This window comes from Vicugna pacos, chromosome 4, assembly GCF_048564905.1.
Source record: "Vicugna pacos chromosome 4, VicPac4, whole genome shotgun sequence".
NCBI classification, from domain to species: Eukaryota; Metazoa; Chordata; class Mammalia; order Artiodactyla; family Camelidae; genus Vicugna; species Vicugna pacos.
Genome location: NC_132990.1, coordinates 43,640,602 through 43,668,495, shown reverse-complemented (window position 1 = coordinate 43,668,495; position 27,894 = coordinate 43,640,602). Strand labels below are relative to the sequence as shown.

General features: G+C 45.3%; 1 protein-coding gene across 2 annotated transcripts; it reads right to left on the bottom strand.

Annotated features, from left to right (window-relative positions):
* PSAT1 (phosphoserine aminotransferase 1) lies at positions 1–27,894 on the bottom strand. Of its 2 annotated transcripts, XM_006204156.4 has the most exons (9): positions 27,739–27,894; positions 24,308–24,368; positions 23,279–23,348; positions 20,534–20,739; positions 19,606–19,778; positions 17,838–18,007; positions 11,086–11,214; positions 1,890–2,027; positions 1–1,119 (listed from the first exon to the last, which is right to left on the bottom strand). In XM_006204156.4, exons 1-9 carry the CDS (start codon positions 27,796–27,798, stop codon positions 1,014–1,016), a joined length of 1,113 nt encoding a protein of 370 aa, XP_006204218.1. In that variant the 5' UTR covers positions 27,799–27,894; the 3' UTR covers positions 1–1,013. The 2 variants fall into 2 exon arrangements, with proteins under 2 accessions (XP_006204218.1, XP_072815744.1); XM_072959643.1 differs by lacking the exon at positions 24,308–24,368 and having other exon boundaries at positions 27,739–27,878.

Genomic DNA, 27,894 nt, shown 5'->3' with positions numbered 1-27,894 from the left:
TTTAGATGTTTTAGGACTTTAATGTCCTTCACATGTTCAACAAAAAACACTGACCACAGATGAACAATAGGGGAAAAGACTCTTCAGCAATGATCTTCCAGAACTCACAGCATCACTGGTCAAATACCATAAAGAGAACAGTCACGTGAACAAACAATAAGGGAGTCTAACAGACACTTTCAGTTTAACAGCATAAATGAAAAATGAAGAACCGATCAACCATCCTTTCTTCTACCCACAGAAATGAGTAAAAGTGAATCAAGGAGCTTCCAAATCTTGTGAAACAGCTCAAAAAGGGAAGTGGATGTGGGGAGGAGGGACATAACTGTCGAGAATGCAACACTATAACGCACAAGGTCAGGGAGCCTAACAAATTCTCAGTCTCTACGTATATCTTCGAGAACCTTGTTATTAGAAATATAAATTCATAGAGCTATATAAACTATTTGGTATTAAAAACAGACCTTGCTATAGAAACGAGTATTATGTGATTTTTCTCTCTTTATGATAATAACAGTATAAAGAAAGATCTCCAGTTTGCTCTTTAGTCTAGAACTCCTAAACAGTCACCACACGGCTGGAACTCAGGAGACCTCACTGCTATCATTTTCCAAAGGCTCAAAATTCCCACCTACCCTCCATGCTGTGTGCTTGTGTGTCTCTAAACATAATTATCTGCAATTTGCATCCTTAAACCCACAGGCAGCTTTGAATATGAGATTTAGGTAGAAAAAGTAGCAGCAAAGACCACATAAGCTAGTAACCATTAGAAAAGCAAGAAGAAGATTTTTTTAAAATGCTTCCAGTTCAAGTCAGAATTAAGATTAAGTCCCAACAGCTTTGCAGAGCTGTGGAATGTGTTGCTGTTGTTCTCTGAAAAAAAGAACCTATCATAAGTATATTCATTCGAGAAAAATACCAATACCATGCTTGTTAAGTGTTTGTAGCCATTCCCTAATTACTTTCAATTTTGTACATTGTTCAGGGCAGAGTATATGTTGATGAGGGTGTGCTCATAGCTGGTGCATCTCCAAAAAATTCTTCATGAAGGCCGCCAGCTTCTGGACGTCTTCGATGGTGACAGCATTATACAGAGAGGCCCGGATGCCTCCCACAGACCTAGAAGAACCACAGATGCAGCCATTAGGAACAAAAGCATCTGGGGAGAGGTATAGCTCAGTGGGAGAGCACATGCTTAACATCTACGAGGTCCTGGGCTCAATCCCCAGTATCTCCAACAAAAAAAAAAAAAAAAAGAACGCAAGCATCTGATTTAGCATCAAGATGACTCCTCCTTCCGGTCACCTGCTCCTGGGAGAGTCATGGTACCTGACCATCGTGTCCCACCTCCCATGTGAAAGCCCCCACAGGTGGTCAGACATCTCAGTCACTAGGAAATTCCTCCTAATGTAGTGAAGGACCATCATGCTCACACATAGCCTAGATTAACTTAATGATTCGGTGAGTCTGGGTCTGGGGGGCGGGGGGCTGGCTGGCAGCTACTGTTGTGAGTGAGGACATATATTTTTCACTGCACACGTGGGATGAACGACTCTCTCTGATGTTCAGCAGGACCAACAGTGATCTGCTCTTACACTGAACGGGGTGGTGCCAGCCGCACCAGAGATAAGAGGGTGACCTCTGTGCTGTCAGAGCAAAGAGATTTTTCAAAGGTAATTTTGAGAAAAGCCCCCAGAAGGCATGGCTCTGCCGTGCTCTCCACCCAGGAACCATGCTAAGGGTTCCACAAACAACAGGAGGATCTGATTCTTCCCAACAAGTTACAGTAACTGCTACTTCACGCTGAGATGGTGCCCATGTGTGTTTCCTTCTGCATCTGAACACTAAACTAAGTCTCTGATAAGCTTCTGGATGGGACATGTACTCACCTATGCCCTTTCAGGGAGATCATGTGGAGTTCAAGAGCTTTATCCAGAAATCTTTTTTCTAAAGCATCATCTCCTTTGCTGTTGCCAATGCGGAATGGAATATTCATCTTGCTTCTATTCTGGGGCTCCACTGGACATCTGAAAAACATGTTTATGGTTCCAACTACTTTTCTGCAATGTGCAACTGCCATGAACAAAACAGAAAAATTTAAAAAAACATTTCCTAGATGCAAACAAGAGATTAAAAAAAAAAAGATCTGCCCAGAACATTTATAATTTACTCAGGAAGACCACTCTTGTAGGTGGAACAATGCATTAGCATTTTCTTATACGACTTGTACTTAATTTTCATAAGCCTCAGTTTCCTCATCTGAATATTGAGAATATTAATAATCCCTCCATTTCAGACTAGTTGTGACATTTCAGTGGTATAACATACACGAAACTTCCAACCCACAGCAGCCACAGCCGCAGGGCTCTGTGAGGGACTCTTTCTCCAAAAGGCTGCAGAGGAAAAGTAGTAAGTTGGTCCTAATAGCAACTGTAAGACTTAAAAACAATGAGCAGCAGCTTTCAAAGCACTTAGAACACGGTATTGCCCCAAGCTGCGTGACCTTGAACAAGTTACTAAATCTCTCTCTTGTGCCTCACTTTCCTCATCTATTAAATAGCAGGAAGGCTAATGGAACATAGCACTAAGGCTGATGAGAGGATTCAATGAGCCAGTATTTGCAGAGAATTTTTGTGGTACATTTGAAAATGGTCACAAATTCCTGCAACCCTCCCAGCAAGAGGTAGGGTCTCGTTCTTTACATCTTTTGAATCTGGGCTGAACTTGTGACTCGCTTTGGCCAAGACTGCAACAGAAGTGATGCTGTGCAACTTCCAAGCTGAGGCCTCAAGGAGCAGGCAGCTTCTCTACCTGCCCGCTTAAGATACGGCTGCTGTGTAAGCAAGCCCTAGCTGGCCTGCTGGAAATAACAGTCCCGGCTAACAGCTGGCACCAGCCGCCAGACAGGTGAGTGAGGCCATGTCAGACCACTGCCTCCGGTTGAATAAGCGATCCCAGGGTAGACCAGCAGAAGAAACTACCCAGCTGAGCCCAGCCCAACCTGCTGACCAAAAGAATCCTGAGCAAAGACGATAGCTGTTTAGTCACTGTCTTGGAGTATCCTGTGATGCAAAAGCGGATAGCCAATACAATCTAGAACACTGTCTGGAACACATTAAGTACTGTTATAGGGATCTGTTCAGGTCAACAAATTTGTCTCTTTTTTCCCAGCATCTTACACAGAGCTCGTACAGACTCTCAAAAATGAATGATGAGTCCATTTTCATATAGAATAGGTTAGTATTTGACTTCAGTGTCTGATCTGGAAAGTAAGCATGCCAGAATTATTTTCCACTGACAACCAAAGGAGACGAATAGGAGAGTGGACACGCTACTCCGGAATAAAAGGAAAATCTGCAATAACCCGCCTTCTCCATTTTCTCAAGTACACCCTGTTTTATTCTTGCACTTCTACAGGAAGGGATTCGTTACAATTAAACAGCAAATAAAAGCAGCATGAGGAAGCCCCCATTAAAAGTCAGGCTCGCCCCTGAGGACACACACATAATTCCTGTTAAAGTTAACAGGAGTCAAGCGCACATCTACGGGCAGAAGAAATGCAAGAAGGGAAATCAAATAGATGGTAATAGGCTTTGAGCCTGAATTCTGGGCTGCCCTTATTCACAGGTAGTAGGTTTCCTGGCAGACATTTAAATTAAAATTTTAGTGGCTACCCTCTTTCGATATTCTGCTGCCTCGGGCTCCCAACGTGAGGGTCCAATTATAGAGCTGGAACAGCAAAAAGGACTTCTGACTTAAGGGGGAAAAAAGGAGAAAGGGGAAGAATTCAGAACCTGGATTTACACAGAATCCTCCCCCACAAAGGTACTTGTCCTCTTGTGAAAATAAATGGTATTCATGATAGCAATGATGCCATAAAAACTAGACATTGAGGATGAAATTGGCATGCAACAGATATTTGCACAGTGCCCAAGAGTGTCTCTGGTATGGGGCTGAAAGGAAGGGGAAAAAAAGATGAAGGGAATTAGCTGCTCCCGACCCAGCGAGACGGCTGTGGAGGGAATTAAAATTCCATGGGACCAGTGCTGTGGAAGCACAGAGCTGAGTAAGTAATTCTGCCCAAGAGAAGGCTGAACGTTTCAGAGGAAGGGACATGGGAATGGTTAGGACAGGGTGAGAGGAAGGAAGAGCATCTGGCAGAGAGCTGAGTCTTCAGAGGCATGGAGGACCTGGGCAAGTTCTCTGCAGCAACTGGACTACTGGGTGCCTGGTCGAGGGTAGAACTGCAGGCTGTGGACAGCCCAGCAGATCTGCACTCCTGGGACCTGGACTGGATGCTCGAGTGATGGGGAGCAATCAGGTTTACACAACAATGAGATCCGGGTTTTAGAAAAAGAACTATGGCACACAAAGAGGCTGGGGAGTGGGGAGACCTGCTAGAAAGCTCTTACAAACAACTTTCTAGGTCAAAAGAATTAGGGCCTGTGACCAAGCCAGAGACACTGGGGAGTTTCAACATTGGCAGCAAATTCAAATTCCATTAGGGGCCCAGCTGTCAGATAAATGCATATCCCTGGGCCCAATGAGACAAACTCAGCACAAACTCCTGAAGATACACATTAATTGTGAGTGCCAATTCTTTACTTCCCTGGAGAAACACGCTCTCCCTTTTTTCATGAAGCATATGGCCCTCCCAGTCTGTTTCTTTTCTCCCATCTTCAGAAACACACAGATTATAGAATAAGAAATCTGGACTTTAAAACATCTTCCCATGTTCCAATAATAGTTCAAATGGTGTGTGTTAAACACTGAGCCCCACCGAGCACCACTGGAGTTATCACTAAATTTCAGAGGGAGAAAGCTGTTGCCGTAATGAGTTGAGGGGCAGGTAGAAGGTGCCAGGGCTGACAGAGGGCTAGTGTGGGGCCAGGTGAGTGTGTAACCAGACAGGTAACCCTAGGGCTGCAAAGATTTCCAGACAAAGTCTGAGCAGTGCTTCTCAGTGTGTCTACGCTGGAAGCTGACGTGGGTGTTAACAGGTATTACTGGAAAAGCAGTTCCATGGGCATTGAAGTTTAGGAAATGCTGTAATAACAGGGCTAAACAGGTTTCTTAATTCGACTTCCTGGAACATCTCAAAAGATCATGTGAATTTTGAACTCCCAGGAGGATAATTCACACAGGAAGGCAGTTTTCCCCAAATGTATGTGACTGAAAAACCCTGTGTATCTCTGGGATTCGTGTTCTAGAATGGCCACTGGGAAACACCGGGACTTCCCAAGGTACCAGAAGGGTAAGTATGAGGGGAAAGGCACCATCTCACAAAGGCGGGGAGGGCGGGAGGAAGACTGAAAATCGCAGGCTGTCAGCCACCAATTGCAAGATGCTCATTTCAGTGATGTCCACTCTAAAGGACATTCCAGAAACAAGGGCGTGAAGAGGGAGGGGTGCATCCTGAGGTAAGAGAAGCCCATACCAGGCCTCTCCTGACTGCCTGGCTTTAAAATAAAAAATTAATTTTAAATTTGCACATGATTAGGAAAATCTTGAGTAAAACTATGGAGATCTATCACGCCCTTCCACAGAGGGGGCTTCCACAAACAGTCTCTTGTGCCTGCTTCAGGATCTTGGTAGACACACAAATGCATATACGTGTGTGTATATACATATGTGTTTACATATGTATGTGTACATATATGGTATTTATAAACACAAACGTTGTGGGTTTCCAAGCAGAATAATAGATACAACCTTTTCTACTCAAACTCTTTTTCCTTTCGATCTGATGACATACCAAGTCATCTCCCCACGTCTGCTCACACAGACCTTCACCGGTCTCCATGCACACACTGTTCCGTACTACAGACAGATCCTCATTTCCTTCATCAGACCCCTCCTGAGGGCACCTGGGTTAGCTCCAGATTCCCCCCTTACAGAAGCGGCCCACGTCAGACTTGCAGGTGACTGATTTTGTGCACACTTCTGTGCCCGGCAGAGTACCAGTAGAGGGCAGAAGGTAAAACTCCTTGGTCAAAGAACAAGAGTTCGGAATTTCGGTGGGTGTTGCAAACCTCACTCCAAAACTGAACGAATTTATACATAACATGCCATCAGTGTCTTCCCTTGCCAACACCTGATGTCATCAATCTTTAGAATTTCTGCTGATCAGAGGGGAGAGAAAATCCCACGGCTTTAAGCTACATTTCCTAAAGAAGTTGGCTCCTTTTCATTTGCCTATTAGCCAGCTGTTTCTTCTGAGTTGTTTGCTCATACTGTTAGAAACTACCCCTTGCCTTTTTTTTAATTTGGTGATTCTTTTTCATTAGTTTGTGGGTTCTTGCCTAGATCAAGAATAGTAAACTTTGTATGTTACAAGCTACCAAATTTTTCTCGTGTCTGTCATTTTGTTTTAATTGTTTATGATGTTCAAGACTGAACTGTATGAACTGTAGGAAAGTTTTAAATTTGCATGTAATTAAATGTCTTTTACTTTATGGCTTCTGAGCTTTATGGAGTATTTAGAAAGGCCTCTGTACTCCCTACACTTAGAAATTCTCTCCTGTATTCTATGTTTCTTGCATTTAGATGCATTTGCATTTTTCCAACTGATTAGAATTTGTGTATAGTGTGATGCAAATATTTAACTCTAATTTTTGTTCAAATGAATTATCAATGCTTCAGTCAGTTATAAACATGCTTTTTTGTGTAATTCAAAATGCAGTTCTCAAGTAAACATGCACCCGTTTCTGGACTTTTCCATTAATCTACTCTTTCTGCCAGTGGCTTCACAGTATTTTAATAGATCGTATGTTCACATTACACTTTACTAATGTTAATATCTATGTTTAAATTTTTTTCATTTCATTTGCATTAACTTTCCCAGATGAACACTGAATTTATTTCTAGATATTTACTAACTTTTGTGACTGTCGTGAATGAGATCTTTTCTCGTTTTTTATTGTTATTTCTGGAGTATGGGAAAGTAATTGAGTTTTACGTATTTAAATGTAACTGATCACAATTCTGAACTTGATCATTTCTACATTTTTCCATTGATTCCTGCATTTTGAATAGAAAGTCACATCATCTATAATTTTTGTTGTTTCCTTAGTGTAGTAGTTAAAGGCTCTGGAGCCAGCCCTCCGTGACCCTCCCCACGTTCATACCCTATCTGATCCCACCTCCTCACTGCACCTGAACCTGTCTGTGCTGCTGTGAAATAGGCTTACTGTCTGTTCACAGGGTCGTGATGACAATAAAATGTATTAATATCTGTACTATATATAAAACAGATAAACAACAGGGTCCTACTGTACAACACAGGGAACTATATTCAGTTTCTTGTAATAACCTATATTTAAAAAGAATATGAAAAGGAATAAATATATAACTGAATCATTACGCTGTACACCAGAAACTAACACAACGTTGTAAATCAACTATCCTTCAATTAAAAAACAAACAAACAAAAATTGATGAAAAGGAAAAAAATGTATTAATACCTGTAAAGTGCCAGGGGCCCAGCCTGCTTCATTTTATTTTCCGGTTGTCACTAGACCCATCATGTGCCTCCTTCTCTTTCCTAAGGCCTGGTCCCCACATGAAAGTGGAGAGAAAAGGTGACCTCAGATCTGGATTTGGACTCCATCCCTTGGACCTCTCTATCATATTAAAATGAATATCTAACGTATATCAAATAAACACTGCATGTCAGGATCATCCTAAGTGCTTTCCATAATAACCACAAATAATATTAAGAGCTAACTCTTAACGGATGCTCCCTCTGTGCCAAATATGGTTTCCGGGGCTTGACACAATGAACCAGCGGGAGAGCCCATGTTCTTAACCTCTGCCGTATATATTCCTTATTCACATGCATTTTCATTTAATCTTCATGACAGTCATAAGATATTACAGACAGATTGCAGATGAGAAAACTGAGTCTAGAGCTACTAGGACATTTGCCCCAGGCCACATGCGAGTAGGCAAAGCGGGGCTTCTAAGGCCAAGGTGCTAAACTGCCCATGTGGGTTCAGCTCACAGCCAGCCAGTGCATGGGGATGGTGAGGCTATGGAATGAATGCAGGGACTTCAGTGGTAGCCTTCTCAAGTCCCAGACTTCCAGGCCAGGGTCACTGGCAGAGCTGGTACAACCTCAAGCAAACCACCCAGAACTGTGTTCCGTAAAGGGGCTGCCTTACAAGTCAGAAGTCACCAAAGAGGGGACAAAAATGAAGAGCAAATGTGATGTTGGATGGCAAATTCCAACTCTAGGTTACTTGGTATTCCTCTTAAACACTGCTCACCCCTCACCCCCCTGCCCCACCCTGACTTCGGGGCCACATTTCTACAGGGAAGAATTTCCTAAAAACCCAAGTGCATCCAGGGACAGCCAGTGGGCGTCCAACTGCAAATGCTGAGGAGACAGGGCGCAAAGCCTACTCTAGACCCTGGTAACAAGGTCCCACAGGAACACCGTGAGCCAGGATGACATTTTCCGGGCAGGCAGCCCAGCGGGGGAGTGGAAGTTCTCCAGAAAGAGATTTATTCAGAAGACGATGCAACTTTGGGGTGAAGGCTGTTCACAAGTGAATGAGGAGTTTTGTGTGGGAAGGGGATCAGATTCCCCAGGAGACAACCTGCCTGCCACACTGGCTTCAGCAGGCTGCCTTCTGGAAGTGCCAGCTTGGGTGCTTGGAGTTGAAGGACCTCAAGGGGCAGAAAAGCATTCAGGGCATTCCCAGTGTCCCTTCTACACTTTGTTTCTACTTTCCTGGACTTTTTCTGGAGGCATCACTGTTCTTTCGGTCCTCCCATTTTGTGCCTACGCATCTCTTGGGAAATACATGGAGCCAAAAGCTACTAGAAAAATTGGTCTCCTATCCACAATAGCAGCCAAGGGCTTTCACTCACATTTGGGTTCTGAGCACTGTTTGGGAGTCAGGAAGATGACTTTTTCTGGGTCCTAGCACAAGGCCAGCCCAGAGCAGTGCTGTGGTGCCATTTGCTGGATGGATAGATGGACGAATGGATGGGTATCAGACCGACAAATGGATAAATGAACTGGTGAATTAAACATATCTTCAGACCTTTCCACAGACTTTCTTTCCATTCCCAACACAAGCCATGCCCTCTAGGCAGCCCGCTGTCTGCTCTCCAAACGCACTACTTTCTTCCCTTAGTGCCTTGGCAAGGGCAATTCCTTGTCTTTCTGAAAACTCCTAAAAGTAATTTTGAAAAACAAAATTGAAAAAAAAAAGTAATTTTGCCCTCTTCTCTGCCTCATTCTGTTCATGCCCAAGGTTCAAATTCATCCAAAAGCCCTCCCTTCACCTCCAGCTAAAGCCGTATCTTCCTGCCCCCAGCTCACGCCTCACTATTTAGCCTCTGGCTGTGAACTCCTGGGACCATCTCCTGCTAGTCATGCATGTTAAAATGGCTCCAGTAAGTGCCAGCGGAGCACCCTAGCCTCCCCACTCACACATCAGGGTCTGAGGTGGAAGATTCCCCAGGGCCAATCTCCCAGCCTGCACTTGCCTCTGGTGCACAGAATCACAGAGCAAGCAGAAATGCATAGTCTCGTACCCTTCCCCCCAGATGGCATGTGGAAGAGGACCCTAAAGGTCAAGGCATTCAGCCAAGCCGGGCTCACTGAGGGCTTGTGGCTGGAGGGTCACAGCGGGCCAGGAACTCGCAGGAGCAGACAAGCATTTAAGGGCAGAGTGGCGGCAGCAGTAAGGCACTGCCCCCAAAGTCCCCCCAACCCCTAACCAGGGATGGTTATGGAGATGTGTTAGCATGTCCTGGGAAAAATACACAATTCTAAGTTAGGACTGAGGCATCATTTTATTCTGTCCTATGTGGCCCACTAAATTCTCAAAAGAGAGTGGGAATTCCCTTGTTCTTGTCAGCCAGATATTTTTGTTACAACACACTGAACTCCAAAGAGTAAAGGCCACTAAAAGCTGGGTCCTGGCGTGGTAAATGGGGTAAGTGCTCATGCATGTGGCTGTTATAAACACACATGCACACATAGCATCATCACGTCTGGTCCTCATACAGCTATCCCTACCTTGAAGGAGAGGAAAAGCAAATGAAAACATCATCTATTAAGCCCCTTGTGCCAGACACTCTACCGGTATTTCACATCTGGCATTTTGGAAAAAAGCCCATTGTAGGGGATTGAGTTGGCAGCCTCTGCCAAGGTTTATCCACGTGCTCACCTCCAGAACCTGTGAACATGACTTACTTGGAAAAAGGGTCTTGGCTGTTGCAATTAGGCCAAGGATCTCTAGATGACATAAATCATCCCGGATGACCTGGTAGGGGGGCACCCTAAAGCCGATGACCCAGAAGAGAAGATATACAAGAAAGGAGGCCATGCGAAGGCAGGGGCAGAGAATGGGGTGAGGCAGCTGCAAGCCAAGAAATGCCTGGAACCCCCAGAATCTGAAAGAGGCAGAAACGGATTCTGTCCTAGAGTCTCTGCAGGAAGTACAGCCTTGCTGACGTCTTGATTTTGAACATCCAGCCTTCAGAACCGTGAGAACAAATTTCTCTTGTTTTAAATCACCGTGTTAGTGGCACTTTGCTCCAGCAGCCCTAGGAGACAAGTCAAAGGCCCATACATTTTCTGTACCCCTCACAGGCACCAGTCCAGCGGGCAACACACGTTCATGAAACAACTGGTCACAAAAACGTTTAACTAGGAGTCAACTCAGACCACAGCCAATTCCATTCACCAACTGCGGGCCGGGATGAGAGCGTTTGTCCTGTAATAAGGGAAACAGTAAATGTTTCCCAAAGAGTAAATAACCCAAGGGAGGGGCCAGGAGGGGGCGTTTACACTGAGGTCTCCAGCAGAGTCCTGAGCTAAAGCGAAGAGCTTCCAGCAAGTATGTGTGCTTTGTCCCCCAGGGGACAAGAGAGGAAGCAGGCAGCAGGAGAAGGGGTCTGCCTGGGGATGAACTCAGACTCTTCCCCTGGGCGATCGATGTCTCTCGTGCTCCTGGGGACTTCAACAGGATGGCTGCACCCTTTTTCCAAGAGGACACAGCACATATGCATTTGTAAATTTACAAGTGGCAAAATGTGGGATTTAAAAAAAAAAACCCATTGACTTACACGTAAAATCCTTGAGAATTATCAATAATATCATAAATCATTCGCGATTTGGCGGAGCTAAGCTTCTCCATGGCTGCTGCACCGCCGTTGTTCTTAATCCACTCCAGGACCAAGCCCATGACATAGATGCTAAAATAAAGATTAAAAAATACATACATTCATTTAGTTCAGCTTTGCAGAAGTAGAGAGACATTCAAGCAAACTGCCTGAAGTTGTACTAAAACAGATGTAAAGACACCACTAGGAAAAAAAAAGTGAAAAAAAGGAGACACCATTAGACATAGACAAGATGAAATCAGGCCATGTGAGGACCAAGGGCAAGAGGGTGTCATGAAGCAAAAACTAAGACCAACCCAACTCTAGGCCCCTGAGCACCCTTCAGAAAAGAGCGTTAATTAGACTCCTCACTGGAGGTCACATTGATCCCCACTGTCCAGCCTAAGCCCTAATGCAAACTCTCCAGGACACCTGGAACACGCCACACCTGTTTTAGCCCTGCCACAAGCATCCTCAGACTCTACAGTCGTGGAAGGCTGGAGGCCCAGTGCTAACCCTTTCTCCCCACAGCCCTGGAGCAGGGCCCTCCACCTGGCGGATGCAGGGTGGCGTGCTGCTTAAGAGCCTGGGCTGTGGGTCAGAGTCCTGACTCCAGTCCCCGTGCTGCCACTTACTAAACAGATTACCTGGGATTAGTCACTGTGGGAATCCAAACCTCAATTTTCCCATCTGGAAACAGAGAGACCTACCAGCCTACAGTGGACACCCAGCATTTCAGCTGCCCTGCTCTTCCTAACTCCACCCTCCCACCCTATAGAAGCCCCAGCAGGGTCCCTTGCTCCCCTGGTCTCAAAGCTGGGCAGAGGACTTAGCTGGACCAATCAGAGCCCTCTGCTGGGAGTGAGAAGAGGAAGAATTGTGTGTTGGTGACACTGTGAGATAGGAGGTGAGAGCCCCAGAGGGCATCTGAAGGGGGGCTCATCTGAGGTACAGGAGAACAGACGGGGTAGGATTCGGGTCCCTGGTTCCATGAGGACCTGCTGCGCCTCAGCCCCTCACAGAGCTTGGGAGCACCCCTTTCTGAGCCCAGATTTCAAGTCTGTCACCTGTACAACTCAGAGCTCTTGTGCGGACTGCAGGAAATGGGTTGGGTGAGGTGCCTGGTGCAGGACCCGGCACTTGGCAGGTGTAGTTAGTAGTATCTTCACTAGTTAAGTGCTCAAAAGTAAGCCCAACACATACGCCACTGAAGAACAGTGATCTGCTGAAAGTCCCTCTGTTTAGAAAGGTGCTGAGGGCTCCGTGCGTGCCTCACTGAATGCCCATGGGGCCAGAGCAGAGGTCTCCCGGGGAAAAGACACCATCTTCCTTGAGCTGGAAGTTTGGAGAAGGGCAGCATTCAACTATGCTCTCTCCATGAGTGGGACTAAAGGTCCCCTATAGGAATTTGTGTTAACTTAGCTGCTGGGCATCAACGCCCAGCAAAGATGTGGGGTGATGACCCCTGGACACCGCTGCCTCCTCATTTATTAATGCCCTGAGCCTTTTAACACCATGAAGGTGACAGAGTAGGGGGGAGGCGGGGGAAATCACTGGGTCTGGAAAATGTTCCAACACCAGAAGCTTGTCCTAGGGACTTTGTCCCAAGATACTGACTGGCTCATTCACTGCCTCCAGGTGGGCAGAGAACCCAAGCATTTCTACCCGCAGAAGGTAGCAGACGCCAAAACTGGGCTGCCCAGCGGGCACTGGGCAGAGAGTCGCCAGCACCCAGACCCACGTGACAGCCTCTCTGGAAGCTTTTCCAGCCCAGTACACCATAGAGCACCGGGAGGAATGAAAACCGGCAGTGAGTGGCAGAGGGAAGAGAGAACAAGCAGAACACAGCCCCTGAATAATTTATAGCCTCAGAGGTAGCTCTCTAGGTAAAGACTAAGTCAGAGGGACAAAGGAGAAAAAAGAAAGTAAGAGAAGGAAACATGGGCCAGGCACCCTGCTAGCTGCTCTCCCATCTACTGATCAAAATAATCTGTGGTCAGAGCTGCCATCTCATTTTACAGATGAGGAAACAGGCTCAGAGAGCTTGACTTGGCTAAAGTCAGCCCACAAGTGGCTGATAAAGTCAGGATTCCAACCCCAGTTGGCCTGACTCCAAAGCCTAAGTTCTTTCCACAGTAACAAAGGCCTCTGGTTTCCTAGAGGTTCCAGGACCCTCAACCACTATCTCACCTGCTAACAGGGCAGCCAGGTTGGCACCAGGCCTCACAGACACAGCTGCCAAGAGCAGCTGCTATGGGGCATCACAACACACATGCACGTATGTGGGCACGTTTGTGTGTGTTCCAGGTACAATGCTGCCCTGGACTCCTCCGTTCCATGAGACACTTCAGAATTTCCATCTAATTCAAAACGGCTCGCTTCCCTACAAACCACAGAAACACACCCTGCCACATTATCCAAGCAGAGTCACATGCATGCACCTGCCTGTTCACTGACAGTGCTTTTCAGAGGCCAAGCATCAACTTGACCTGCAGCTCTGTTATCCCAGGGTTCCCAAGCTGCTGTTCCACTAATCAAATCAAGGCTGCAGCAACAGCTCAGGTCAAGTCCACAGTCCCAGCCAGACCTCGGCACCGAGACATTTCCCTCTTGCTGTGTGACTCACTGCCCATGCTTGATGGCTAATCTTAATGGGATGTGAGCAACCTCAGTCAGCAGAAAGCCCATCCACTCTACACACTGCCCAGAACCAGCACCCTTAGCCTTGGTCTATGAGGCCTCAGCGTGAGGCAGATGCTTCGGAGGGAAGCAGGCTCTTCTGGAGACCAGACACCCCCAGAGTGGAAGGATGTCCGGCCTGCGACTCGACTGGGACTTTCAATTCATTTTTTTTAAAAGATGATATTATTATAATCACTCTGCCACTCAGCTATTCGCACCCCTCCCAATTTATTATTAACTCTTGCCTCTACCCTCATGCAATCCAAAATCTTCAAAACACAAGGGCCCTAAAATGCTTACACAGCTTTGCAATTTGGTCTCCATTCTCCCCACTAACAGCCAGGGTAACACTTTTAACTGATTTATGCCTTTGCTTCTAAAATGCCACCTGCCGCACCCAGCACAGGTGGACTGTCCATTAAATGACCACATAAATCACAGTAGGTCCACTCGATGGAACACCATACAGCAATTCAAAGAGGGAAAAAAGGCAGGCATCTGAGCCAACACGGCAGTACACTGCTGGGTGGAAAAAAGAATTCGCAGAACAGCCTGTACGGTAAAGTTCTATTTGTATAATTAAATACACTGCTCTGGATATTTGAAGACGCCCAGTTAAGGGTCAGGGCACACAGCAAGCAGTTAACAGTGGTTACTCTGGCAGGCTCCGCCTGCTTCAGAAATCTCTGCCAAGATCATGTGTTAGTTTTTTTTAAGCAATATGAAATACTCTCCGGGCACTAGGGATTAGAAGAGCATGCCAGAAATTCCCCTGGGAAACTCGCTCTGGCTGTTCGGAAGAACAAGCCTCCTGGACAGGCCCACAGTCCCATTCTGATAAGAAGGGTGGCCTGGGTTAGTGGGGTTATTTTGTTTCTCATTAGTCACCTTATCCCATAATACAGCTAAAGCCAATTTATACTTACTGGTTCAGTTAGTAATGGTAAGTAAAACTCTCTTGTGGGGTTAGAAGGGAAGTTTAGGCGTCTTTTTGCTTGTCCATTAATTGGGCTTAGTGTGCTCCACTAAAGGGTTAAGTAGAAGGCCCACACGGTCCTTTATTCCACCCCAATTCCCGGCTCAGGGCCACAGGCAACTATCTACAGGCCGGCTGTCTGGCTCAGTTCAAACAAACCGCCCAGGGCCTATGGTCATTTGCCTCTGGTTTAAAAAAAAAGAAGAATGAATGAATGAATACATGAATGAATGAAAAAAAGCTTCTTTTCAAATGTGAGAACTTTTCAAGGACTTCCATGTGTTACAAATTCTGAAGGGTTCTGAATGCCTCATCAGCTCCTACCCAGGGACGGGGGAGGGTGTTTTGCACGAATCCTCTCTCTCCATTTGCTACTTGTTCTCAGGGGGGAGCTACAACGTCCTAATCTTGAATGCTTAAGTAGCCCAGATGAAACAGAAGCTTCTCAAGTCATGGATTTAGGGAAACGACGGACTTTTAATTTTTGCCTTTTCTCTTCTTTTGGAATAAAAGAAAACAAGGTATCAAGGGGTGTCTTGGGTCAGAATGCACTTAACCCAATCTCGTTCATCTTCCACATTTATAGGATTGTGTTCTAGTATTATTAGCAATCCTTTCCCCGAGATGGTCTACTTCCACTATTCTGATCTGTCTGGAGAAGAAACTTTGCCCTTTTTCTGCCCTTGTTTCTATGTCTGGCTCAGTCTGCTCCTCAGGCAGGAAGGCTCTGGGCAGGGAGTGTCTGCCGTCCCCTACCCTTGTCCTCATCGCCAGGTGAGCAGGTTGACCAACTGACCCGACCGATCGACTCCCGGGGCCCGGGGCCTGCACAGGGGCCCCTCTATGAGTCACTGAAAGAGGGACTTTCCCTCAGGGCCACCACCAGGTCTGACTTCAGACATTTTTATCTCCCATTAGACAGACTGACCTGCTTTCCCACCATCCCTGCTGATTTTTCACTCTAATGTTAACAGACAGCATTTTAACATATTCATGACAGTTAAAAAATGTGCTTCAAGGTACCTTGTGGAGAAGGTACCTGAGGGTGCGACAGCTCCCCCTGCTCCTCCAGCCTGGGCTCTCATTAGGATTTGCTGGCCTTCAGGCCACATTTCAGGGCCAGGGCTCTCCCTGTCTCCTCACTCCCAGAGACATGGGGGCCTCTGCCTCACCCTAAAACACTCATCTGCCTGCAAGCCAGGCCCTGGCTGCACGTTCTAACAGCTAAGGACAAACGGCTCCCGCCAACTCCTGCCACTGTGCAGCCTGGCGCTGAAGCCCCTTCCCCAACGCCCTGTGCTTGAGGGTCCCCCACTGTCCTGCACCGCCCAGCACAGCAGTGCTCCTTTCCTAGCTGGGCAGTGATCAATGGCCTTCCCACTGCCTGGAACTCCAGCAGCAAGACGGGCAGGTGAGACAGACTCAGCCCTGCCCCCAATCCCTGTCAGACACTTAGAAGCACTTTCCATAGGGGTGAAAAAGTGGGATTGACAGGTAACCAGCACAGTAAGCACCAGAATACCCGGCTCTCCGAGGAGAGAGGGGACACAAAATGGGGAGCTGCTCTGTCTGGCCCAGGTGAGCCACGCGGAAAAGCAGCAAAACTTTCCTTCAGAGTTCTAGCTTTGAAGAAGCTCCTTTCTTTCCTTTGGTAAATTACATGGAAGAAGTTTCCTACAGGCAGCACCTCACAGTCTAACAAAGCCCAAACCCCATGGGGCAGCGACCTGAACCAGCCCGAGACCCTCCTCATGTGTTTTTTTACGAGAACTTCCACCATCACTGGAAAACCAGACCAAGTGGAAGAGCTGGACTCCAACAGCGATCGATTCTCCTGAGATGGGATCCTTTCAACACAAACCCACACTGATATTTTCGCTTGTGAAGAGCACTAAGGTACAGGGTGTATATACCCAGGCTCTCAAGCCAGGCTGCCTGGCTGGCTACGCCACTTTCTAGAAGTACAGCTTTGGCTTCTTCACTTGCAAAATGGGACTAAGAAGAGTACCTCCCAAAATTATATTCAATACCTTGTAACAGCCTATAATAAAAAAGAATATGAAAAGGAATATACATATATATATATATATAACTGAATCACTATGCTGTTCCCCAGAAATTAACACATTATAAAGTGACTATACTTCAGTAAAAAAAAAAAAAAAAAAAAAGAGTACTTTCCAAGTATTTACTAGGTGCTTGGGAGACTTAGAGGGTCATATACAGAATGTATCACTATTTTACATCATAGCTGCCCTGGAAAGATGAATATAAACTCTGGTTCTGTCCACCTCTCTCCCTAAAATGTAAGGCTCTGAGAACTAACAACAAACAACAACAGAAACATGAATAATAACAGAGCAGCTAACATTTATAAATCACAGACAGCCATATCCATCATTCAATCCTCACAGCAACCAATTATTCCTGGAGACATCTGCTGCACAGATAGGTTATGCAACCTGCCCAAGGTCACATAGTTATTTAGTAGTAAAATCTCTCAGGCAACTGTGAAATCCCAGGTGTCACAAAGAGTTTCACAAACTACTTGAGTCTGAGAGTTAAAAGATCATACTTCCCCTCTCACTTGGATAACGGGAATCCAGGCTAACAGGACCCCTACAGACTGGGTGATAAAACAGAGAGGTGTTTGTTCCAGTCAGTATGTTCCATGCCGGGCAGCCATCTTCAAGCAGGCTCAGCAAGAAAAAAAAAAGAAAGCTGGGGCAGTCCGGCCTTTTAAAGTCCGTCAAAGCTGCACTGGTTGTTTGCGATGCAGGCATGACATTTCATGTGCAAAAGCTTTTGGGTTAATGGTAAACCACCAAGGCTATCGCGAGCAAACAAAAACACCCCAAAAAGAAAGGCAAGAAAAGCTGATCAAACATGCACAGAGAGTAACGAGGCAGAGGACAGCTGGGCAGAGAAGCCTGATAGGCTACCTGGGCTATGAGGGCACCGATTCATGGAATCATGTCCTACTTTAAAAAGTCACCTTGTATTGATGGGAAATACTGAGACCCCCTCACTGGTCCCCAGCCACACCCCGGAGAGTTACCTGAAGCAGGGAGGTGTGTTGTATAGGGAGTTATTGCCAGCCTGCACTTTATAGTCCAGGACGGAGGGGCACTCCCTGAGGGCGAACCCTAGCAGGTCGTCTCGGACGATCACCACTGTGACTCCCGCAGCGCCAACATTCTTCTGCGCGCCAGCAAAAATCACACCAAACTGAAAAGGAGAAAACCTGCTGTATTAGACACACTTGGTCATTTTCCATCAATATAATCAAACTTCCCAATCTCTTTCCAAAGCGCAATTTTTATGAGGAAGTGACTTTTCTAAGTGTTCAGAGTGCATTCCCTTCTCTAAAGGAATCTCCATCTGGGACAGAAAACCAATACTTGTGAGTTCAGAGCCTACAGATTATGAGTCTGTCTGGTCCTTCTCCCCACGAAGGGGCCAGCCCAAGTCCATCACTGTGAAGAACTTGCATCGATTCAGATCCACTATTACACCTTTTTACTACATCCAAGCCCATCTTTAAAATACGGCTGTTGTCCTACAGGGTTACAAACCTAAAGAAACCAAATTTTAAACTTTTTTTTAAATTAAAAAAAAATTGTTTAGGTTACAAACCAAAAAAAAATTTTTTTTAGCCATTTATATTTGTATAAAGGGACAATCAGAAGATGCACAGAAGTGAGACAAGCTGCCTAAGAGAAAAGAAATTTTAGACTAAAGATGTTTAAAGGTGCTGCAGGAAATTTTTTTGTGTACGATACAGAACCCTCTCCCATTTCTCCCCATGAAATCTTCAAGAAAATTCAGTGGCACGCCAAATAGGAGGAGGGCGGACAGCCTGGCCTGGCAGGGAGGAGAATTTAACAGTTGACATTGTTTAGAATTTTCAGTGCACAGTGACTGATAATAAAAACAGGCTATAAACAAAATACTGTACAACCACAGAACAGAATATTACTGAGCCTTTAAAAAATGAAATCTGACACACGCTACCACGGGGCAAACCTTGAGGACACTATGCTAAGTGAAATAAACCAGACACAAAGGACAAATATTGCATGATTTCACTTATTCGAGGTACCTAGAACAGTCAAATTCACAGAGAGAGAGAGTAGAATGGTGGTTGCCAAGGCCTGGAGGGAGGGAGGACTAGGGTTGTTTAATGGGGACAGAGTTTCAGTTTGGGAAGAAAAAGTTTCAGAGATGGATGGTGGTGATGGTCGCACGACAGTGTGTGTGTACTTAATGCCACTGAACTGCATGCTTAAAAATAGTTAAAATGGTCAATTTTATGGTAACTATATTTTACTTCAATTATTTTTAAAAACACTTGTCAGTTTGTTTTAAATTTTTTACAGATGTCATAGCCCCCATGGCGTGCACCTGGGTGCCCTGCTCCCACTGCCCATCCTGGTGAGCTGCTTGTAAGTCTATGAGTCCTGCTGATGTTCTTGGAGCTGAGGTGGTTCAAGGCCAGGTGGGGCTCCTTCATAGACCCCTAAGCTTGGATAATGTAAATTTTCCCTTGAAGACAGCAAGCAACTCCCCATGTGTTGACCCAAAAATTCTCAAAGAGCCACTCTCAGAGGCAGGTAAATTCCCCAAGAACTCGAGTGTCATCCTGGGTAATCATTAACACAGGGCTGGGAATGTCAGGACATAAACATTCTGACAACCAACACTGCCGGCTTTTCCCTGTTCTAGTGTACATGAAAATGCCCTTAGACAAACGGAGATTCCAGGTTCCCTCCCAGACAAACAGAGATTCCAGGTTCCCTCCCACCCAGGCCTCTTTTACACTCTACCTTGGAAACATCCACTGGCTTGGACAGGAAGTTTGAGGACATGTCACAGACCAACACTGCTCCCTTGACATCAGGGATAAAGTCAAACTCCACTCCGTGCACAGTCTCATTGGCACAGTAGTACACATAGGAAGCATCTGGGCTGAGGTTCCAGGTGCTTGGATCTGGAATTTCTATCACAGGAGACAAGTTGGGGACATGTTTACTCCCTTCTTCCCTTAGGTAGATGGGAGTCTACCAGCAATGACGCCCCTTCCCTATCAACGGAAGACTGATCCCAGACTGTTCACAAGTGAAAGTTGTTACTGGGGGCAAATAATCTTCAAGAACGGCATGGTGGGTATTTGGGGTTTTTTCTCATCACCCAGTATCCATTCATCCTATGTCCACTGACAGTTTCCTTTTTGGGCACAAGCCTCCCCCACCCTCAGCCCATGTAGCTCCAGTGGTGCTAATTCCACCCATAGCACCGAAGGTACAACGCAACTCGGGCGTGGCCACATGACTGACGCGGAATGGGACACAGGGGACATGAGACTGTTACTGGGAATACTTGAGCAAAGGCGCTGAAATGTGGGACAATATAAGGTCAGGAGCAGCTGCAGCCACCTTCTGAAAAGGAGGGGCAGCTTTCCTGGCTGTGGAGGAGACAAGGAGAGAGACCAGGACTGGGAGACAACATGCAGGGAGCCCCTGATCAAGCTATACCTAAAACCAAATTAGCCTCTGGGCTTTGCTAGCCTAGGAATATGCTTTCTGCAGCAGCCAGGTAGTTATCTTAAAGGTATAGTCATCCAGTCGAAATGGTATCAAACTAACTACTGATGAGGAGAAAAAAGAATTACCCTGGGCAGGGGTAACCTGCTATCTGAGGAGGGACCACTTGGCAACTAGCATGTCACCATCCAGCTCAGCTCCCAGCACTTACTTGTGTAACTCCCAAGTTTAGGGTGGACGATATTCACAGTCCCAAACTTCTTGGCTTCTTCTGCAGCCTTAGCTGACCAGGATCCTGTCACCACATAGTCGGCACACCTTCCTGCTTTCAGGCCAATCAGGTTTAAGGGGACAGCACTGAACTGGCCACACCCACCTCCTTGCACAAAAATCACCTTGTAGTTGTCCGGAACGGCTCTGGGCAGAAGCACAGGTGACAGTAAATAAAAACTCAAGGGGTCAAAGTTTGAGAATGAGTGATGCTCTACCAGCACTTGACCTTGAGTGGGTAAACTACGAGAACGACAATAAAACCCACTACTACTCTGCCTTCCCCAATTCAGCCATTGATCTACTCAATTCCTTGCACAAATATTTACTGGGCCCTGCCATGGAAGCTCATGGTGACTGTCTGGACCAAAGCTCAGAACACTCTGTTGCTCCTTTAGGGCCACTCTCAGTCCACCTGGTTCAAGGGTGGCCAATCCCAGCTCCAGGGGATGAGCATGTGACCCAAGCTGGCCAATGGGGTTTGGTTCTGAGACCTTGGATCAAACTTCTGGTTAAGAGGATTTGTTGCTATTGAGGAAAAGAAAGAACTTGTAGGAGCTCATCTTGCAACCACAGGTGGTCACCTGGGGATGCCAACACATAAAAAAGCAGCAACAGGAGATGGAGAAAAAGACCCTGACATCCTGTGAGCTTCTAAATCAGCCCTGCCCTTTTCTGTTACATGAGGTAACACATTCCCTTTTTCACTTAAGCCAAGAGCTGGGTTTCTGTCACTTGCAACCAAAAGCCTTAAAAGTATGTTCGTGCTAGCCCAAGCTATGGACCAAGTGGACACTGGAGAAGAATCTTGGATAATGCTTTAGGCCTAAGCATGTATCACCTCCCCGATACACATTGAGATTAACAGCAAAATTATTTGACTCCAGCACAGAAAATTAAGATGATGGTTGAAATGGCTACAGGCAGTACAGTAAGGCCTGCTCCAGAGGGACCAGGCCATGGAAACTGGACCCAAGCTTCTGAGCAATTTCACAGCTTGGGAACAGGTTATGCAGAAGGCCAGGGCACAGAGCTCCAGCACAGAGGTATAAGGAAAGCACCAAAGGGCAGGGCAGTGTGAGAGGGTCTGGCCCACATGAGGGGTGGTGTGCATATACCTGGCCCTGAACCGTGCCTGCCTATATCAAGTGCTCAGGAGGACAGCAAAGCATGCAGGCAGGTCTTAGGAGGCTCTAACCACACAGTGCTCAGCAGCTGGGAGGATGCCAGCCCAAGGCAGGGTTCCTGGTTCACGTTATTCAGGTGCAGGGCAGTTAATGAGGCCAAGAACTAGACGGTGGGGCACCAAACAGAGGGCTAGGGACAGGGTACAAAGAAGAAACCTGGTGAGGGGATGAAGGAATCGGCCCATAAATTGAACCGGAAGTCCAGGCCAGAGAGGCTCTCGGCCGTGTGGGTCAAATGCCACATCCTTTGGGCCGATATTCCAAATCCCCACCCCATGAAGGATGGGATTGTTCTGCGGCATGACAGGGAACCCAGAAGCAGCCCCAGCATGCTAAGCCAAGTAGATGATTACTGGTTCTGAATACACACACTGCAACAGGATTCAAGGCTCCTCACCAAAGTGGCACCAAGCCTGTCCCATCTGAGGCACTTTATCAAGGTAATTTAAAGGGGAAGTGCTGAAATCATAGCAATTCCAATTTTGTCTGTGAAATAATGCAAGGATGACCCTAAAGCATTAACAATGATTACCCCTGACTAATGGGGTTACGGATAATTCCAGTTTAACTTGTGAGTTTCTTGTGTTTCTAAACTTTCCATCACGAACGGGCACTCATTTTGTGAGCAGGAAAGAAAAAAAAAACCAAAAACAAATGTTTTGTTTTCAAGGTGACCGTATTTCCATGTCTACGTGAATATATATAATATATAAAACCTCTCCTTTAAGCAGCAATCTGTTAAGAATATGGTTTCCCCTGGGTGAGAAAATCTGTGCAGATAACTGAGTTCATCTGAGGAGAAGTTCCCAGAGTTCAGAACTCTTAAAATTGCCCAGAGTCGGAGGGAGTATAGCTCAGTGGTAGAGTGCGTGCTTAGCATGCATGAGGTTCAATCCCCAGTACTTCCATTTAAAAAAAAAAAAAAAGATAGCCAGGTGGATATAACTAAAACTTTAAAAAAAAAATGAGGTCCTGGGTTCAATCACCAGTACCTTCATCAAAAAAAAAATTGCCCAAAAATCCTATTAAAAATGAAGTTTCTATAAAGGCTCTGATCCCACAGGTCTGGGTGGTGCCCAGCACTGGAATTTTTTAATACTTCCCTCAAGAGGTGATTCTGACAGGTGGTAGGAAGCCCATACTTTAAGAATCAGTGAACTAAATTATCGTTAATTATGCTGCCAAAGATGAACATTTGTTATTTAAATCCCTTTTAAGCCAGTTTAACATCCACAGTGCTAAAAAGTTTTGCCCAGATACAAGGATTTCAAATCTTTGGGAAAAACCGCATAAAATAAAAATAAACACACAGAGGCAGGATGAGGAACAAATAAAAGCATTATGTACTGATTTAGTGAATTGGGGAGAATCTTAAAAAGATGATTTTTAAGTATGGAATATTCTGGACAGTCAAGTCCAGTAAATAATGCAACAGACACCCACATATGTGGATTAGCAACCAAAAGTAACAAAATTTGTCTTTAAATTTTTAAACTTACAACAATTCCCGCACAAGATTCTCTGTGTTGCTGATAATCTTAGCGAAATCTGATGACCTGTGGCTCATTTCTGTGGAAGGAAAGACAGATAAGAAGGAAAAAGTTCCAGTTTAAAACCAAACAAACAAAAGTTAACTACTGATGTAGCTACAAAATTTACAAATAAAATAATAAAGGGAAATGTCAGTTATTTTGCATTCAAAATTGTGGGTCACATTTCCTATAAGGGAAAATCCAAATTGATTTTCAAACTGCAAACATTTTAGCCTCACAGTCAGAGCACAATGATTTTTCAAGTGGCAATATTCATTGAATGAGCCATTTATTAATTTATCCTTCAGTTTCTGATTTTTCACATCTTTCTCACAAACAGGAATCCGTGTGCAAAGGCTGCCTTTTAGGACAACAGCACAAAATTGCACAGTGTGCTCTCACTTCACAGAAATCTAAGAATATGTGCCAAATCCACAGGCACAAAATTTAACAGCAATGAGCACACAGTGAACCCTATGGTGCCTTAACACTCTGCAGCCTTTGAAACTACCAAAAAAGAAAAAGAAAACTAAACTTTAAAAAAGTAAAATTTCAAACTCAAAGGTCCTCTTTTTCAATAATATAGGGGAGAGAAACTTAATGAAACTTAATATGCAAGATCTTCATAAAAGACATGTGTACTTTGAAATATTTAATGAGTTCACGTGTAAGTACAGCAAAAGCTGTAAAATGAATGTGAAGCAATGTTGTAAATGTTTGGACACTGTTATGCAAATGTGCAGTATCTTCTGATCTCAGATCTTACTACAGCAAAAACTAATTATGGAACAATAAGCTGAGATGCGAACCCCTCACCAGCGTTGATGTTGATTTCAAAACTGCTTCTATCAAACATGTGATGGAAGTTATTAAAATTTAAAAATATATCTGCAAATGCCTGTAGGAAGACTCAGTAGAAACTGTAGGTTTGATGTTGCATTTAAATCAGTTCTCTCTGAACTCTGGACATTCACAGAAACCAAAAGTATATCTTACCAAGAACACTAATCCCAACTCCTTTGTAGTCTAATAATTCTTTTTGTACCTCTAACAATACCTAGGAAAAAAAAAAAAGAAAAGAAAAGAAGATGATTTCAATATGCTGTGCACAACTCTCTCTGGACATACAAACCCGGGAGGGTGAGGGGTGGGCGGAGGATCCATTCACCAGGCCAGTGAGGAAGCTTCTGTCCCTGCCAACAGCCAATTCCCTTCCTCTTCCTGTTCCCAGAGCCCTGATGATGCAACTTGCACTCAAGTTGAGTGTGAAATTATGCAATGTGACTAATGCTAAGATACAGTTTTTTCAAAGGCATGAATTTACCTAGACATAAAAATCCACTTGGACTTTTAAAAAAAAATCAAGCATAGAATTTTTCTGATAACAATTCCTTAACTGTCAACTTAAGACCTTTGGGGAAATTCTGATTCCCTAGAAAATGTCCCCTTCACAACTCTCTGAAAGAAAAAGCACAAAAAGCATAAAGTTCTGGGTTCAGAGAACAACAAAAAAAATCAGTTAGGCCCAGATTAAACTGATAACTCACTTTTCCATTTTTTGGTCTACTGGGATGGGTGGGGTGGGCAGGAATTATGAAGCACCTGCTGTGAATTAAGATTTGGCAGGGATATTGATGTACTGATCTCTCTCCCCAACAACAGCCATGAAGGTGATACTCTCATCCCCAATATGCAGATGAGGAATCTCAGCTGAGGCTCTAAAGGTGACAGTTGTATGCCCCTGCCTAGCCCCTTGACCCATCTTACAAGATCACTGAAACCCTATAACCACATTTTACCTTACTGGGACCCATCTAATGGCCAGTCCCCCGGTGCCAGGAAAGGTGGGGAGGAGGGACATGGCTCAGGACTTCCCCCTCCCCCTCAAGAAAACACAGCTTGCTAGGGAGGCACCTCAGTGTTTTTTTCCCAAAGGCAAGTAAAATGCAAATTACTACACACTGAAAAGAAAAAGACCTGTTATTTATTTATTTGTTTGTTTGTTTATTTATTTATTTGTGTGTGTGTGTGTGTGTGTATACTTTTTTTTTTTTTGAGTAAGAAGAATAGAAAGCCCTTATCAGAGATACATGCTGAAGTGTTTAGGAGTGAAATGACATATCTGGGATTGGCTTTAAAATAATCCAGGAGCAGAACTGGAGAAAGAGGGTATGGGGGAGGGGTACTGAAACAAGACTGGCAAATGTCCTTAGTTGTTAAATCTTGCATGGATCCATGGATTTCATTATACTATTCCCTCTCTACCTTTGTGTGTGAGAGAACTGCCACGAAGTAAAAAAAGAGAAAGAAAAACTCGAAAAATGTACATAAAATAGGTGAGAAGCATCCTGCCCTCAAAAGAGGTTCCCTTAGAAGATCCAAGCTAAAGAAGCCCTCATAAAACATAGTCTAAACTGGATTACAACTTGTCTGAAAAAAAAAAAAAACATTTTAACAGTAAGGAATTAGACCAAAATAAGTTCCCCTGACAAGAAGGTTCAAGAATTTGTCATCGTTTTTGTAAACTGCTAGATGCTTAGTAGCACTGGCTGATCAAATAAACTTTAGCAAATCCTTTCCATTAGTAACAGAAACATCCATCTCTGCCAGAGCCATCTTTGAACTTCTGTCTAGGCTGTATTTCTCTTATAGATAGTATTCTCTGAAAAGACATCTATAAAAGTTTATAATCAAGATTATTATAAAGACTTTTAAAGACTTCTACCCATAAAGCACACCCCTCTAATCCAGCGGAGTTTACTTTTTTCAAACTGCAGACTGCAATCGCTTTCGTGGGTCACAACTAATTTTTTAATAAAATAGAACAGACTAGAGTGGAACAGAATACAAAATTGTGCATGTCATAGTTGATTAGGCTAAATATTTCATAAGGTTCTCGTTTAAATTATAATTATGTGCAGGTACCTGGTCGTCTTGTGAAATATACTTTTCACTGTGGTTACAGCCCAAAAAAAGTCCGAAAAGTACCTCTAATACTTATAATTCAACTAAACCAAGAAGACACATAAAAAAGCAACATTTGCTCCCCAGGTTAGAGAGCACATATGGGGGCATAAATTCTCCCAGGGAAATAAAAATCAATAATTGTTTTACTGATGACAATCACCTTTATTTTAAAAAGCCCGAACAGATTACACATTAAACAAATACACTGAAGACTCCAAAACACGGAGAGGGGAAAACCGTGAGGGTAGAGTAAACGCTGGCCCAGCTCTGGGACGGAATCTCGCCTAAAATGGACCGCAGTAACCAGGAAAAAAATAATCCCTGTTCTCTCAGCTACTTTGAGCTCAGCCCCTAGAAAAGCAAAATGTCCTTTTCCTTCTAAAATTGTGAGATTCTCTGTTCTTACCACAACACAGAGAAGGCTCTGTCCCAGGGAGATTTCCACTCTGTTTTTAACAATAGATAATTGTAAAGCACTTGGCTATGACCCATGTTGCTACAACATATTATCAGTCATCCTGGATAGAAAAATAAAATTATAACAGAGGGGGCAGCTGCTCAACGCGTTCAAGGCACATTAGAGATCTGGCCTCTTTCACGGCTGGGGGTGGGGTGGGATGGGTTTTGGGGGGAAGGGGAGGAGCAGGAACCTGGTTGGGGACTGGGAAGGCAGGGAGTGAGTTCCACTTGCACTAGAAAAAGTCTAGTTATGGCTCAGGGGAGAACTGAATCATTCATTTGCTCCAGAACAAAGTGAAGCGAACTGGGCGAGCCGCCCAATGCCTACCAGAGTTTGACTACTAGAATGCCTTTAGGGGACACGCCAGTTCAAAAAAATTATACGCGTGAAACAGAGGGGAGAAAAAAGGTTTTAGGGACGGGTAGTCTCTGGGGGACAAGGAAGGAAAGGCTGGACAGGACTAAAGGCTTTTAAATTAACATTTCTAACAAGCAATGTTCCCAAGTGCTGGCTACACCAACAAGGGGTCGTGCGTGGACCTCCAGTATGCAATCCCCTCCAGTCAACGCGATCCCCATTCACCATTCATTCAGCGTCCATTCACGCATCCACTCAACACTGCCTGGTTCGCAGCACTGCCCAGCAAGGCGAACGCAGAGAGAGCTTTTTCTTTTCAGCCGCGCCCCCGGCCCGGCCCGGCCCCACCTGGGAGAAGGCACGGCGTGGGAGTCTGCAGGTGCGCTGAACAGCACGCCAGCATGCCCTGGCTGGCCAAGTTCTGCAACGCGGTGCACAGCTGCACAAGGAAGCCTTACGGAGCTTCCTTTCTCAATGAATTCTTCCAGAGGCCCACCTGAACTGGCGTGCACGCCCATTCAAGGCGTTTGGGGGACTCGGGGCGAGGAGAAGGTATCCCGGCGCCCCGCGCAGGGATGCACAGCCACCCGCGCTCCTGCTCCCGCCCGGACCGCACTCCCCGAGCATGCCCTCGGGGACTTACCGAGCGCGGCAGCTTGGCTGGCCCAGGCCCGAAGTTGACCACCTGCATCAGGGAGTCCATGATGCGACAGCTGGGACTGCGAGTCAGCTGCAGAGTACGGATCGCGTGTGCAGCGCGAGTCTGAGATCGGCGCCGACTCTCTGCCTTCTTTCAGTG